This window comes from Poecilia mexicana, unplaced genomic scaffold, assembly GCF_051168715.1.
Source record: "Poecilia mexicana isolate PSO_F unplaced genomic scaffold, ASM5116871v1 scaffold_22, whole genome shotgun sequence".
Taxonomy (NCBI): domain Eukaryota; kingdom Metazoa; phylum Chordata; class Actinopteri; order Cyprinodontiformes; family Poeciliidae; genus Poecilia; species Poecilia mexicana.
In genome coordinates, this window is record NW_028263391.1 from 12,977,691 (window position 1) to 12,993,597 (window position 15,907).

At 38.7% G+C, this 15,907-nt stretch overlaps 1 protein-coding gene across 1 annotated transcript in view; it reads left to right on the forward strand.

The window, feature by feature from the left end:
• The window catches only part of babam2 (BRISC and BRCA1 A complex member 2), a 79,726-nt gene that overhangs the window by 19,147 nt on the left and 44,672 nt on the right, over positions 1-15,907 (forward strand). The window contains exons 5-6 of the mRNA XM_015006488.2: positions 5,397-5,591; positions 7,719-7,793. Coding sequence (XP_014861974.1) covers positions 5,397-5,591; positions 7,719-7,793 — 270 coding nt within the window. The remainder of the gene's footprint in view (positions 1-5,396; positions 5,592-7,718; positions 7,794-15,907) is intronic.

Below are 15,907 nucleotides of genomic sequence, written 5' to 3' on the forward strand. Positions count from 1 at the left end.
ACCAAAATATCAGCACATCGTATATTCTAAGGCCTGGGAAAGCATGCTTAATGTTATTTCCTGTTTATATGTTCTAGAATAGCTTTTTATATTCTTACAGTTTTGACCATATCATTGAGAGAGTGTACATTTAGTTCTACAGTCTTAAACAAAACTGTCATATATAGTTATATGACTAGTTATAAGTGGATGTTCTTAATTTTGCAACAATTTTTTTTTCTTTCAAAAAAATCCTGGCTAATGTTCATTTCCACTTTTTACAAATAATTTTTGCCAAGATGCCAACCATGCAAATTATTTATCAAAATCCCAGGGTGAAGTTAGAAAAAGATAAACGTTGAGTGCTTGAAAATACATCATAAATGGTTCGTTTGTATTTTTTGTTTATTAGCATAAGACCCAAAACATTAAGTCTGTCTAATCTGGAGGATTGTAATTTAACTGAATAAATCAATAGGCAACAAGAGCATTTTCCTTTTCAAAAGGAACGATGTTTTGTAATATTTATGTCGACGTTGGCTTCGCGACTGTTGTTTATCAACAACTTCGACTCACTGCTCTATGAATACCCAAGATGCAAAATCCCGCTAATGCTAATCCACTATATTTATAATATGCAGTTTTTAACATTGATAATGAATCAAATCCTAATATCTTCTGGTAATACGATTAGAAATTGCTCTTAAAGATGTGCACTCTTTTTCAAAGAAATAGAAGGTATCAGTGGTTTATTTTTTTCAAGTGACGTGTTTTATCATCAGCCAAGGTAGTGCTTAAAACATCTGACACAGGTTTAGCTAGTGCGTTGTGACAAAATAATTGGATTACAAGGTCCAGATTGAACTGGGGACTATTGTTGGGGCCTGTGATACTTACCCCCTGTGGTTAAAGCCCTAAGACAGCGGTTTCTTCCAAACTGACGGATCCGAAGGCCATGTAGATGGATTTTCCTTTTCACTTCCTTTCATCAAACGTTAAATCTCAGCTTTCAAACTGCTCAGATTGTGACTATAGCATCTTTTTGTGTATATTCATGTATCAAATCTGTACATTTTCTGCAGGGCTTATTTTATTTATGTAGGGAAAAAAAAGATAAAATAACACATAGATTTGTTTTGGCATACACAGCCTTCAGCAGAGCGTGCAAAATCAATTCAGTGAAGAGTCTGTACAGACTCACATGTCTGCAAACAGCCACGCTCGCACTGCATGAGTGCTGCTTCTCTTTCCTCACTGCTCCTTATTTTCTTTACCTCTTATGTTTGACCAATGTTTTCTTCGGCATTCAGGCTCTACCTTGTTAACAGAAAATCCAAACATTCAGAGCAGCATGAAAGAAACAACTGTTAACGTTCTCCTGTTGTTGGCCTTTCCAGTGCCCTTTTTGTCACAGCTGTAGGGTTTTGTCAGTTTGATTCCCTCCAAAGCTACACTGAAGGAAAAGTCCCATTGAATGTTTGGGTTTATGCAGCAAAATTTGTTAGGATTGAATTTGCACAGATAGCTTTTGGAGCTATGTACATCTTTCTGGTCCCAACATTTGATTCAGCCACTGTCAACTGTTGCATGTAGCATCAAAGTAAAAGAGCCATTTTACCTTCAATCAACTCCAGTTGGTGATTATAAGGTTTAATACAAAAAAAAAGGTTTTTATTTGTAATTACTATAGTATTCATAAAATAACGTCCTCTACTTTCAGCATATAAACACATCAACGAAAGGGAAAGTAAGCTAATTTTCAGGAGTTTTTTTAATGTCTCAAACAACAATAATTAGTCATGTGAGTAAAAGCTGTAAGTAGCTTTTAAAGTCATAGCCACTCCTTGATATATTGGTAACACTCAGCTTAGTTTGCTACGAAATGGAGCAACACAGAAAACTAGGATTTACATGTCTCTTTACTCCAAACTCGCCTCATCTCTGTGACCTCGAGACACATCCGCAGTTTGTGATGCCCTCTTTGGATCATTTGCCGAACAATAAATATCTTTCCAGGTGAAAACAATTTCAACAGACAGTTTGTGTGTGCTTTCGGAGTCCCTTGTTTATTTCTTCTCAGGTACTTGGTAAAGTATTACATGTTACCTCGCTGGGTTACATCTGAGAATAACCCACATTGAAGCTGGTTTACTATACCTTTGCATTATAGGTGTGTCCAAGTCCAAGTCCAGTCCTTGACAGCTGCCTTCCTGCAACTTTTCGATGCATCCCTGCTCCAACACACCTGAAACAAACGGACTGCTTGTTACCAGGCCTCTGCTGAGTTAGATGACTGCTGCTGTTGAGGGAATTCAGCTACTATATCCAGGTGTGTTGGAGAAGGTATGGCTCTAAATGTTAGCAGGTGGTAGCTATCAAGGACTGGCCTTGGGCAGCCCCTGATCTATTGTGCAAATCACTTAAATGCATGGAGTGAACATGATCTCTACTTTTTGCCCTTGGAGTTTTCCTTTCAAAGAAAATGAATAGGCGAATCATACAGTCATGCGTTTACAAGGAAACTAATCATTAATGATCTTCCATCCTTTGCTGTTGCTATGAGAGGACTTTTCATCAGATTCGTCCTTACTCCATCGGCACCATAAATTGCTGTTTCAGTTTGCTTGAAACATATTTTTAGTGGCCTTCATTTATTCCTGGAAAACAATCTGCTTGATGTGGGAGCAGCACAACACAAGCCCAGGCTCTCTGTCATTGGCCACTGGAGCAGCTCACTTTAACCACTAACCGTGTGGAGACTTTAGCTGTAATTACCCATGAAGTGTTTATACTGCTGTGCTGTCCTCACACCCACAAATCATGCTCCTCTTCTTTTTTCTCAACAGCACTTGTCCAGTTGGGAACATATCAGCCCTGTGCATCACAGCTATAGCTTGAAACATTATTTTCCACTTCTTTTCAACTACGGTTTCATAATTTACCCGTCAGAGACAGCAAACGTGCAGAGACTCGGCCCACTTTCCGTCTGGCCTTGGCCTACTTGCCTGAACTCTGCAGTGTTGTTTCTGCTCCCTCTACCTCCTCGGATCCCTCCCTCCTCGCTCTCGTCCTCCTCAGAGGAGTTTCACTGATATTCTCTGTCACAATCCTGACACAGCACTTCCTCGGTCTCGGCTCGCTCCTGCCCGGGGGCTCTGACTGCTTCTTTTGGACAATGCCCATCTTTGTTTGCGTCTCTCCCCCTTCGTTTCGGGAATCCAGGCATTGCTGGTAACCACTGGTGGACCAGGATGATGAGGTCACCGACTCTCTTTGGCCTGCCCTTGCCACTGCCACCAATCCCTCCTGAAACAATAGGAGCTTTCTCCTTTGGGCTGATACAGGCTTGCAGATAGACAGTTGTGGAGACAAGCTATTGCAAGTCAGAAACATCCTGCTTTTGTCATCTAAATGTAGCTGGTATTAATAGTTAATTCCAGCCCCAAATAATCCTCCCACTTAACGGATGTGTATTTAAATTTCCTGGTTTTTGCTTAGACCGGTTTTCATGTTTTATGCTTGTGTGCAGTCAAGTTACACATTTACCTTGCCAAGATGCTTATGCTATCAGGTTTACAAGGCTTGTTTAGTGAGAAAGCACTCCTTTACTTTCAGAATGAATTGAGGGAAGGAGACACTTTCATTTTTAGGTCTCATTGCAAATCTGTAATTCCAAGAAATTTTATTCAGTTTCTCCTTTCTGTCATTTGTCGACACAGAGTGAATCTGGATCACCTCTGGTAAAATGTTAGTTGTCTGTAATAAAGAGTTTCAAAACTTTTCTAAAGTTTAATGAGGCACTTAACCTATACATTTTATCAATAAGCGTACACATCCTGAAGCAATCTTTAACTTTCATTATAGATTGCCACTCTGACATCTGCTCTCTTCTTCTAAGGTTATATGTTTTCTAACAGATTTTGTTCTGAACTCTGTCTTGGAAAACCTAAAACTTTAATGACCTCTTTGCAAACTCTGTTCTTTTGACAATGTGTCATTTTGTGTTGAGCCCAACAAACATTTTGGAATTGGTCAAACCTTATAGACCTGATAGCATAACCAGAGGTTCAAATTTAGTTTAATCAGATCAGATCCACAAAGCTTTGGGAGAATTTCGACAAGTCTGGATGCTTTCTTTGAAAGAGGAGGCTTTTATCTTGGAACACTTCTTTATGACAACCAGTACTTACCATAAACTATTGGAGATTATTTTATGGTTCTTTTGCCGGTTGATATACTTTGTGCCCTTGTCTTTTTATTGTATATCCTACTTCTTCTGACTGATACATTTGAACAATGTGGTCCATTCAATCCAACGTAACATCACTGCTAATTGTAGCTTTAGCTGAAGGATGCAAATCAAATATCAGGAAAATGTGCCCAGGACAACATGACTTTACTTATGTTAATCATAATCTTTTTTTAATTAATTTTACATGTCTTATTTTTAAAGGTTCCTCCCAAATTAAGCTATTTGTTTTCCCCCTTTTCATTACAAATGTTTTTGTTTCTTTTTTTAAATTTTTTATCATTGTTTTATAATTTTACATCCCAAGTACTTGACATTGTCTCAGGACTGTGGACATGTTTGGAGCCGAAAGAAGAGAAAGGTCTATGATTTTTAAAATCCAGCACAGCAGAAATGCAACAATAACCTCAAAAATTTTTGGTGTATGACAAAATTAGATTTGTTTTTCTTGTTTAAAATTGAGTTAAGACTCAAACTGGGTTATATACATATAAAAATGAGCAGTGTGTTTTTACTCCTGATTTGTAAATAATTCCTATATATTGCAGGCACAAGAGCGAAGTCATTCAATATTTTTTGTCACAGTGTTATTGTTTACATATAATAAACTTTTTAAATCTGTCATTCATGAATAGATTGTTCATCTTTAGGAAAAATAAATAAAACTAGATAAATTTGTAAGTTTTTTAAATTCTCCACTGTATAAATATCACTGCTGTTTACAGCTGTAGTCAGATGGTTCAGTACTTTTCCATATGAACCTAAATCAGGACATCCTTCAGCACAGCCTGCTTCCTTTATGCTCTTTTAATAGGAATAAGACTTTTCTTCCTCCTTCTGGGACACATTTGTTTTTAGTTACCATATTTTTCCCGGATGCTACAACAAGACTATTTTCTGCTCCTTATAGTTATAACACACTAAAGTTCCTTTTCCACGAGTTGAAATATCTGAAACAAGTAGTTCAGCATAAAAATGAATTTTAAGTGCACACAGTTGAGTTTAATTTGCACTACATGCAGTTTTAAAAAAAAATCTCTTGCCTGCTTTGCTCTAATCGATCATGAAAAGGCCCAGGCAGTGCTCTCTGTTCATTTACTATACGCTATAATCCAATTTCAATTCCTTTTTTTGCTGTTGTTTTTCCCATCTTTGATGTCTTCTCCAGCACTTGGTCCACTGGGATGCTGGAAACCCAGAGAGTTTGCTTCAGCTGGTGAAGGAGCTCATCCAGCAGTACCATCAGTACCAGTGCCAGCGTCTGCGTGAGAGCTCCCGGCTCCTGTTTGAGTACGACAGCCTGCTGGAAGATCCCAGTTACGGACGGAACCTGGAGATTTATGCTGGACGGAAAAACAGCTGGGTAGGAACCTTTTTTATATATATATATATATAGATATAGATATAGATATATAGATATATATATATATATATATATGGAAAAAAAGATGCTGAAATAAAAGAAAGATGAGCCACATGTAATTAAACTAAGGTAATGTGTTCGAACAATAAAATGTCGCAATCGTCATATGACTCTTGTTTTGTAATATTGTATGATTGCAATCTAAAAGAAATAACTGATACAATCAACAGGAACAATTGAGTCATAAGACTTCTTGTTTCCTGCTTTAAGTCGCTGCTATCTGACATCGGCCTTGTGTGTCGTTATGTGTAAATTTGTAAAAAACAACAACAAAAAAAAACTCTGAGAAAAGGAAGCCACAAAAGACAACTGGTGAAGCTCTGTGTTGGAAAAGCTTCAGAGAACATATGTTTAAGGATATTAGATGACGATTATCAGCGTTTTTCAGAAGAGTCTTGCTGTATAGGGACAGAAATTTCCAGCCAAGAAGACTGGAAAGAATTGGTCACATTTAATTTGAGTTAAAGAAAAAGAGCAGATTAATATTAATTTGTATTTCCTGAATTTCTTTAACTTTTTTTTCTTTCTCTGTCAAATATGTGTCCTGTAGTTTTATTTTCATCTTTTCTTATATTTTAATAAATATGAAATCAAGTAAGAATGAACATACGCTGCTTTATTGACATTTACTTATTTTAAAAAAATCAACTAAACAATATGTGTCATCTTTTAATTAACCTACAATTAATTTCCGTGACAAAAGAAATCAATAAGAACTATTTAGCATTTACTCTGACAAACGTTTTTTGATAAAAACTTAACTTCTAAACACCAGACTAATGCAGTGTTTTGGTAGAAATATTTTTTCCTGCATTAGCAAACTCTATATTTCTCTTATTAAGTTTGAGTTTGTGCTTCATTCCTTTCTGAGGCTGATTTTTCATTGCTAGGTAGACATATCCTGTTCCTTTTCACATCAGGAAAAACCTGTTCCCTCTAACGGTGCTGAAGACTTAAACTCCTTCTGTGCTGCTTGTTAAATAGCAGTGGCCCTTACGGAGTGGGATGGACAGACGTCTGAGTCTGCTAACTGAGCTTGGCCGCCACAGTGTCTGTTGACAGGTGGTCTTGGACCTTGATGTGTGCTGCCGTGTCACCATGGTAATGTTGATCCGTTATTGGAAATGGCAAATCAAATGGAAAGAAGTACTGGTTGCAACACTTGAGGACTGGTTGCAAAAAAGAAATGCATTGATAGCAGGCAGATTCTCGTGTCCGCATGACTTCCATACAGTTTGGGTGAAAGAGGCCATAGCCTGGCCCGTTTATGGGAAAAAAAAAATCTTCTGAGAAAATTTTAAGAGAGGGTGATTATGTAAAATCCACTTTTTTGAGCTTGATATCATGTTACTGTATTATTCCTTCATCACAAACCTACATGGAGCTTTGATCCTTTGATGGATGTTTGAGAAATACTTTAATCTTCCTTGGCAGCCAATTCCAATGTGTCAAACTGCAAAGTCAAATTTCTTTTAAGTTATGTCTGATATATATATAGAAATTTTATAACAACTGAAGGTAACATGAGTACTTGATTGTGCTATAACATAAAATATATAACACCATCTACTTAAAGGTAATCTGTTAGGAGGTCAGACCATGATAAATTTTAATTTCTTAATGTTCAATCATGCTTTGTTTCTTTATATCGGAAACTAAAACAGTTCAAGAATTTTTAAGAATTTCAAGGTCTGTTAAAAACAGTACTCTCCTTTTATAACTCGCATAGTTTATAGCTTGTATAAATCCAGATTTGTTATTCCATCTTGGACTAAACTACTTGCTGAAGTTTAGTCCAAGATGGATGCCAAGGTTAAACCAGGCTTCTACTATGTTAAAACTCTGATCTTCCTGTAAATCCTGATTCGTGAAAATTAAAAGCATTGTTGTGTTTTTATTGTGGTACGGTTCAGTAGGGGGATTTTGATTTGGAAAATGTTTAGCAACACTCTGGGAGCAGCGGGACACTTTATGAGAAACTTAAATAAAACTTGTTTATATACGGTAAGAATGAAATTTATTTCATTTTTCTGATTGCGCCTCCACTTCTGTTTTGTGTGTTTCCAGACAGGAGAGTTTTCAGCCCGTTTCCTCCTTAAACTCCCAGTGGACTTCAGCAACATCCCAGTTTATCTTCTCAAGGTAGTTACCACACCAACCTGGAAACCACATCAACCATGAGCATCTGTCAAATCACACACTTCCTGTATGCTCTGCAGGCGCGGCTGCAGACTCCAGGATCAGTCATTACATGAGCTGTTCTTGGTTATTACAAGTCTGCATTTGTTTACATGTGTCAGTGTGTTTTGAATGTTTGTGTCGATAACAGAGGGATTTATTCAAATGAACTGCAGTGCAGCTGTGTATGTGTGTGTGTTGTGCGTGTGCATGCGTGTGTATGTGTGTGTGTGCAGGCCTCAGTGTTGAGGGGCTGTAAGTTGACTAATCAGCAACTGTCACTGTGAATCTGCTCTGAGCCGCGTGGTGTCTGCAGGCAGCCTAGCTTGAATACAGTACGCACACACACACACGCACACACTGGATATATCTATAAATATTTCCATGTCTGTCTCTGCTCCCTCTTTCTCTTCCCTCGCTGATGATCTTTAGAGGCCGGAGGCTTCCATCCTCCGGCCTCTTCCAGCCTGGCCTGTGCCCGTGATGGTGAACATACGGGAAACAGCAACCATCATCAGCTTTATCTCGTCAGACCTGAGGCCCCGAGACTCGTCTCTCTCTTTAAGCAGGCTGTGAATGGACTCATCAAGTCAGTCACATTTCACAGCCACATTTCCCCTCATTCTGGGAACTTGATTTCATTTATTTTTGTCCCTGTGAGATTTTAGCCAAGAAAAAGGTTTAAGCCGAGCCCCGAGGGAAGCTTTATTGGTGACACGCTGGCTGTCACTTGCAGAAAGGATGCACACACTCGCTGACCTTTGGCCAGTGGGTGGTGGTGGCCCTAAAAGCTGTGAAACAATATTGTCAAGTAACTGAAATATTTAGCTTTTTTTGAGTGCTAATCCAAATCTTGAACATATATTAATATTCCTGTCACCCTTATCATATCTTTTTCATATATGCTCTCTGTATTGTGCCGTATTTGGCAGCCGGGGGTATACATAGTATCAGTAAAGGAGTGCTTGAAGACTTGAAGAAAGAAAAGTAATGAACATCATCAGCCTACACCTTGTCCACCTACGCATTCCAAGGGAACGGGCCCGTGCTGCATATAGGCAGTACTGGACCGCATCCCAAAACCGATGACCTGAATTTTCATTTTGACAGTTGTCATGCGATTGCTTCTGCCAGTGTGTGTGTGTTCTTGAGTCAATTGTTTCCATGCATTGCACATTTCTGCTCTGCATGCAACTTCGTGGTGTTGCAGGGCAGCTGAAGTGTAATTAATTTATTCCTGCAATCGCTTCTGACAGAGCAGATGAAAAAACTCTATATAATCCCACACAAAGAAGCGGTGGAACTACGAGTTTAATACTCAGTGGGTTATACCTCGTGCACATCATTTGTATGAAATATGTGCATGTTCTTAGCCACTCAACTTAAAGCCTTCTATTAGGTCAATGCTGAAACATGCAAGATTCTAGTGATGACCATAATTGTTTTTTCTTTTCCATATGCGCAGAAACTGAAAAGATGTGTCAAGTGGCTGCAAGAACATGTCTGAAATATATATTATATATATATATATATATATATATATATATATATATATATATATCAAGAAGTTCTTTCATTTTGGGTGGTCAGCGATTGGCTGATACTTGCTTGCAAAACCAATCTTATCCAATGATCTTATCTGCCTCCATTGGTTTAATAATTACCAGAACGAAGAGCTGAATCCAGCTTAGTTTTTCCTGCAAAATAATCTCTGTGTTGGCCAATTAAAAACTTGGCTTCTTCAGTTGAATACATGAATACATCTGACAATTAAACCAATTGTTGTTACTCTTCTATGCCCCAGAGCATCATTAGACACTGGTATATCCCGCTGAACATTTAATGATCTGTTGCTCAAATTGAATTATCAAAAATGATAAAACTGTCTGTGAACCGCCTAATGTCTATGCAAACACTGCAGCTCCACACAGATTGTTAATATGCTCATATATTTTTGTCCTTAAATAGTAGTTCATCACCATTTAAATGTAAGATTTTTACTTTTTAAGCAACCAGGTATCTTTGGAGCAAGAATATCAACTATAAACCAGGTGCTTCAGATGGAGGTTGGACTGTTGACCCTGATTTTAATCAACCTTCTAACAAATCCATGGATGTCCTTGCTTGAGGAACGCCGGTTTGGCAGTGAAGCAGAAATCTGTTTAGACACAAGCTACCGTGCTCCGCTAGCGAACGCCGAGATGTTGCTGGTGGGCACAGAGCCGTGGAGGACGACCGTTACCTGAAGCGAAGCATCCGCATGGTCTGAGCTCACGACAGTGGACATGTTTACCTTCCTGCACGGACCATCTGGCCTCGGGGTGGAGGGAGGAGAGCTAGTTTATTTATTTAGTTATTTTCAAAGGTGGTGGAGGGTGTAGGAGGGGAGGGAGTGGGTCAGAGTGAAAGAGAAGGAAGGACGCTGAGAGAGAGCAGACATGAAGGAAAGTGAGATGCACACAGATGGATGTTGGCAGTTTCTTCTTCTTTAAAGTCCATGCAGTTCTCTTGAGCACTATTTTAGTGTCTCAGGCTTTGGTTGAACCTTCATCTCTTGCTTGTCATCCCTTTGGATTCGCAGTAGCTTGCACCTTTTCAATTAGCTTTGGCATTTCCCCTCTCACAATTCAGATTTTTCTTTTTTTTTTTTCCTATAGCAACGTCAGTACAACTAAAACTATCACCTGTGCCCATCAAAAGGCAAACAAAAACTAAATCTGTAACCGCAGGTGAAAAATACATAAACATAAAAAATCTAAGTTAAACAATGTATTAGTAAATTTAAATAACTATGAAGAATCTAATAAAAAGACACGGAAAAATATGAGGCAAAATCTAATAAAACAAAAATGAATTTAAGAACAAATAAAAACAAAAACAAATACCGTATTTTCCGCACTATAAGACGCACCTAAAAACCTTCAATTTCCTCAAAAGCCGACAGTGCGCCTTATAATCCGGTGCGCCTTATATATGGACCAATATTGAGCCACAACAGGTCCAGCAACGGACCTTACCACAGGGGCCGCGTTTCATTGGCTAATGCCCATTTTAGGTCACAGTGCAGCTACCACGTGCGTGACCGTCTCACAAACACAAGCTACAGTAGTAAACATATGCTAATGTACATTGTGGACCATCAAAACCATGAATGCCGACTTACTCAGCCTTGCAAGAACAATAGGCATCAGTGATCTTGTCCACAGCTATATTTATGCTGAGGGTGTGAGGATCTGCTGTTTTCCTCATCTATCGGTAGCTTTTAGCTGTGACGCGCACAATGTTGGAGGCATCCAGTGGCTCAAACACCTTGATGTCGTCCAAAAAAGATGACATGAACTTGTTGGTTCCCCTGTCCATTGTCGTGGCTGATATGTTGTGAAAATCCGGCAGAAATGCTACGCTAATTAACTCAGATCGAAATGAAAGACGTCATGTTTACACAGACATGCAGTAGGCTGCTTATGTAGTTGGTCCACTACGGTAAGCAGCCGCCAACTTCTTTTTCCCCGTAGAAGAAGTAGTGCGCGGTGCATGCTGGGATAGTTGTCAGAACACTGGTTTGTTAATAAAGTTTGATAATACATTTAAAGGGGGGGAGGGGCAGGGGAAGCGAGACAGAGACTGCAGCGGCAGCGTGTCGGTTGGTCTGTGTTACCCAGAAAGCAGTTGGGCATAATATCGCAACACCAACACCGTGAGTGAAACAACGACTGGGCCAGCCTACTATATAAAGTACTCGGGGACCATTTCTTTATTAATGTGGATGTGTAATAATAGAGTATGAAGCGTCTATGCGCCTTATAATGCGGTGCGCCTAATGTATGAAAAAAGTCCTAAAATAGGCCATTCATTGAAGGTGCGCCTTATAATCCGGTGCGCCTTATAGTGCGGAAAATACGGTAAATGAAATGATAACAATAAATAAATTACCTCCCCCTTGACTGCCCCCATCACCACTATATCTATGCTTGGTTTTGTACTCAGTAAAGTACAAGAGCAGCTGCAGCTTGTCTCTTGTCCACTCTCATGAGCGCGGGCCGACGCCACATTCGTGACTGAGCTCTCCGCTCTCGCTTCACTTGAGCTTTGTTTCCCCCACAAGCAGTGACCCGTGTCACCAGCTATGAAATGACTGCAGATTTTGTGTGTTTATGTGTGCGACAGAGAAAGATTGATGCGCTCGGGTCCTCGAGCCTCTGTCGTTGGTTGTCCGGGCACTTGCTGTTGCTTATCTTTTTGTTTGCATTGGGATGTGAATGCAGGATGACTGGTTTTAGGTTTCCCTGGCTGCTGAAACTTTTATCTGGGGATCTGACCCTTCATGTTTCTACCCTACATATCAGGGGCTGAACAAATTACTGGAAAGATACTGTATTTAGAAGGAAAAATTTGTGTTACAATAAACTTTGTCGCTGTTGTTTTAGTAGATGTTTATTTGTGTAGCAACAAGGCAGGGCAAAATGGTAAAACTATAACACAAAGAAAAAAAGACACATTATATTGCAGAGGCAAAATAAATTAAAATTATAAAAAGTTGAAATACAGACTAGAATTAATTTATGTGAACTTTTGAATCAAAAGAAGTGCTACACAATCAGGTTCTTAGCCGTAGTAACTCAGTGTTTCAGCAGCTTTGCAGTTTATCTGATGCTGCTGACTCTTCATCGTTCCTCTTGAAGTCATGGCACATCCATGCATTGAATTGTTTTAAGCATCTGTTCAGTGCTTCACAGTCACTTGGTGACATTCAAATGTAAAGTACAGCCCCCCGATGCAATACTTCGTGGAACCACCTTTAGCTGCAATTACAGCTGCAAGTCTTTTAGGGCATGTCTGTACCAGCTCTGCACATCCAGTGACTGAAATTGCTGCCAAAACAACTCATGCAATGGTGCCACTTGTTAACACTGGTTTCAGTCCTGTCTCTTTTTTTTATATACATGCCCAAGGACATTGTGAATTTGTTCTCCTTGGGCTAAATAGAACTGAGAATACATGTAACTGCTAAATGTAAAAGGTGCAATGACTTAGTGTTTTTCTTTATTTCTTTTACTTTCTTCTTCCAAAAGGGATTGGTCTGAAATTCATGATATGATGGAATTTATTTGTTACAGTCATGTTGTTTTGCTCATAGAGCAACTTAAAACTTCATTTAAAAAAAAATGTTACAGACCTCCCGTGAAAATGGCTGCCTCCTATATTAGATTTTTAGACTTCAGTTCATGTTTTACTCAAAAATGTTTTTTTTTTTTTTTTTAACCTTCTCATTTTTATCCAGAGTGAGTTGTTTTAATTATCCAACTGCGACTGTTCCTCAACATGTTTCCCCACTACTTATTTTGCTTCTGCTCAGTTTGGACCCTTTCTCTGTCCCTCCTGCTAAGCATTACTTCCCCCCATTTGTCCCTCTGGTAAAAAAACGACCCACGGGATGGTAGCACCAAGCCCTTGGCATCCCTGCATGGTTGTTTTTGTCTGTACAAGCTATGCATGCTTCACCAAGAGCTCTTGTATCTAATTATTTGTACTCTAATTATTTTCGGTTGCACACCCTCGTTACCCCTTCCCCCCGCCGCACGTGCTCGCTTTAACCTTCGGAGATCCGCAGGCAGGAGCCGAAGGGGAGGGTCGGGTGAAATAGAGCCTTGGGCTCTCATTCTTTCTTTTTATCGGTTGTGCCACCATCACTGAACTCTTTTAATTTCCTCTCTATTTAAAAAATAAATAAATAAATATATATATATATATATATATATATATATATATATATATATATATATATATATATATATATATATATATATATAATCCATGTAATCAAGACTTAAATCAGTCTTCAACAAACGTTATACCCCCAAACTTTTAAAATTGTACTAATTAGTCCATTTACCATCTTGACCTTTTCACACCATTTATAGCAAAGTGAGAACCAAGTGCCTGATTTTTTATTTTAATATATATATATATATATATATATATATTTTTTTTTTTTTAATGCTGAATGCTTTTTAAGGTAAGCTTTTTTATGAGATTAAGCTTTTTTATGAGATGAAGTGAGACTGGGAAAGGAGCATTACATTTTGCTTCAGGAATCGTCTCAGAACATGTTCCTGGTGTTCATCAGGGCCGTGTTTAACACAGCCTCCCACCTCTGTGGCACTGTGTTGGGACCTCCCCTCAACCCAGAGCCACAGTCAAGATGAAGACAGTCTAATGGTGCTCCGTCACAGCTTTGATTAACTGTGACATTTTTACTTTGTCATTACGATAAAAAAAAACAACAACAAAAAACAGCCACTTTATTGCTGCTAATGAAATTAAGGTTAAAGCCCAAACTATTGATTAAGGTATTTTTAAGATACTATAAATATTTTTTTTTCCTTCCTAACTAAATGCACATTCACAAAATGAACACAATTTAGTAATAAAGTGTGGATTTCCTGCACAGGATTTCACAACATACTGACATTTTCCAAAGCCCACCGAAAAATAACAACAGTTAAATCTGCTCCGTGGGTCCATGACATCACACAAGCCACAAGAATGAAGCTGATCAGTCGACATTAGCCAAACATTGTGGTGGACAAGTGACTTTAAACAGAATTTGAGACAGATGTTGAAGCATTTCTGTTGGAAATGGTGCAACCGTATGTGCTTGACTCCGTTTACTCCCCCATTCAAGCGGTGTTCACATATACAACTCTGGTGCATCCATATAGAGCACAAGTAAACACTTTTTGATTGGGAAGTTTAAACAGCGTACAGATATGGACCAATAAATGGAGAGACTCAGTGGAACTCTGTTCAGTAACCTTATGTGGTGAAAGCAGAAAAGTTTGCTTTTAGATGGATTGATTTTATCTCAATTTCAAAATGATTACCAGCAAAACGGATAAACCAACTGAACGGCTGACCATAAGATGCTATTTATTCGTGACAAGATCTGATGGGAGTTTGATTGATTTGAGGGAAAATTCTGTCTTTCCAGGATTATCTGTCTGACTGCGTGGAAGGGAAATGTTAAACCAAAAACATGAGTCAGGGCTCTTACCGAGAACGTCATGCATCATTTTTTCCTTCTGACTTTCCAGGCTTTGCTGGGAAAATACAGAACAAAATTATTGTTTCAAAACATTACATACTGGATTTATAGGGACAGTATGTTTTTTTTATTATTTTAAAAGTTTACTTTTATATGTTTATGTTGCTTTTATAGAATGTAATTTGATTTAATCTTACTCAGAAGGGGAAAGCTGGAAGTTGCTTGTTATTAAAATGTACAATAGGGACCCAGAAGTTAGAAGTTCATGTAGGAAAGTCTGACTTTTCAACAACACGCACCTCAAAATCTGATGAGACTGTCCTAGTGATAATTGCAGTAAAAACAGATTTCTGTCATGCACTCTTGGTAAAGTCTTCCACATGAACTGTAGCATACAGAATCCTTTATTGTAAAGATTCCAAGATTTTATGTTTCTAGTTAGGTTCGTCACAAAGGATGCAGATAAGCAAACCCCATTAGTTTCCAAACCTGAAAGTGAATGATACTTACAGGAAGTTGGGTTTGATTACATTCTTAGATCTAAGTTTTGACTTTAACGGAAAATTTGATCTGTGTACTGCTTAAAGCTGCTAAGTACCACCATTCGATTGGCTCTATCACGTTAACATAAAGTCTTCTTGACTAAGCGTTAAAAACTGCAGAAGTAAGCTTGTTAGAGCCTTTCAGGGCTGGATTTGTGATGCCACAGTACCAGGACTTTTTAGTTTGAGCAGCTGAGTATTTCTGTAAGGAATAGCTTCACACCTCCCCTTCAGGAACCTGGATTAAGTGACACAAAGTCACATATGTGGAAGCCAACATCACTGTATCCTCACACGGGAATGCCCGAATGCCATTGGTGTTTATTTTCGTATTTGTCCAAATTCTCACCTGATCTTATCCCCAATTTTCTCTCCATGTGGGCTAGGTGGCTACTTCAGCTTCCTAAGAGATAAGCCAGAAGGCTCATCAGCCTGCAGCAGCCGTGGTCACTTTACCTCTGCGGTTGCCACATAATTGCTACTCCTTTCTC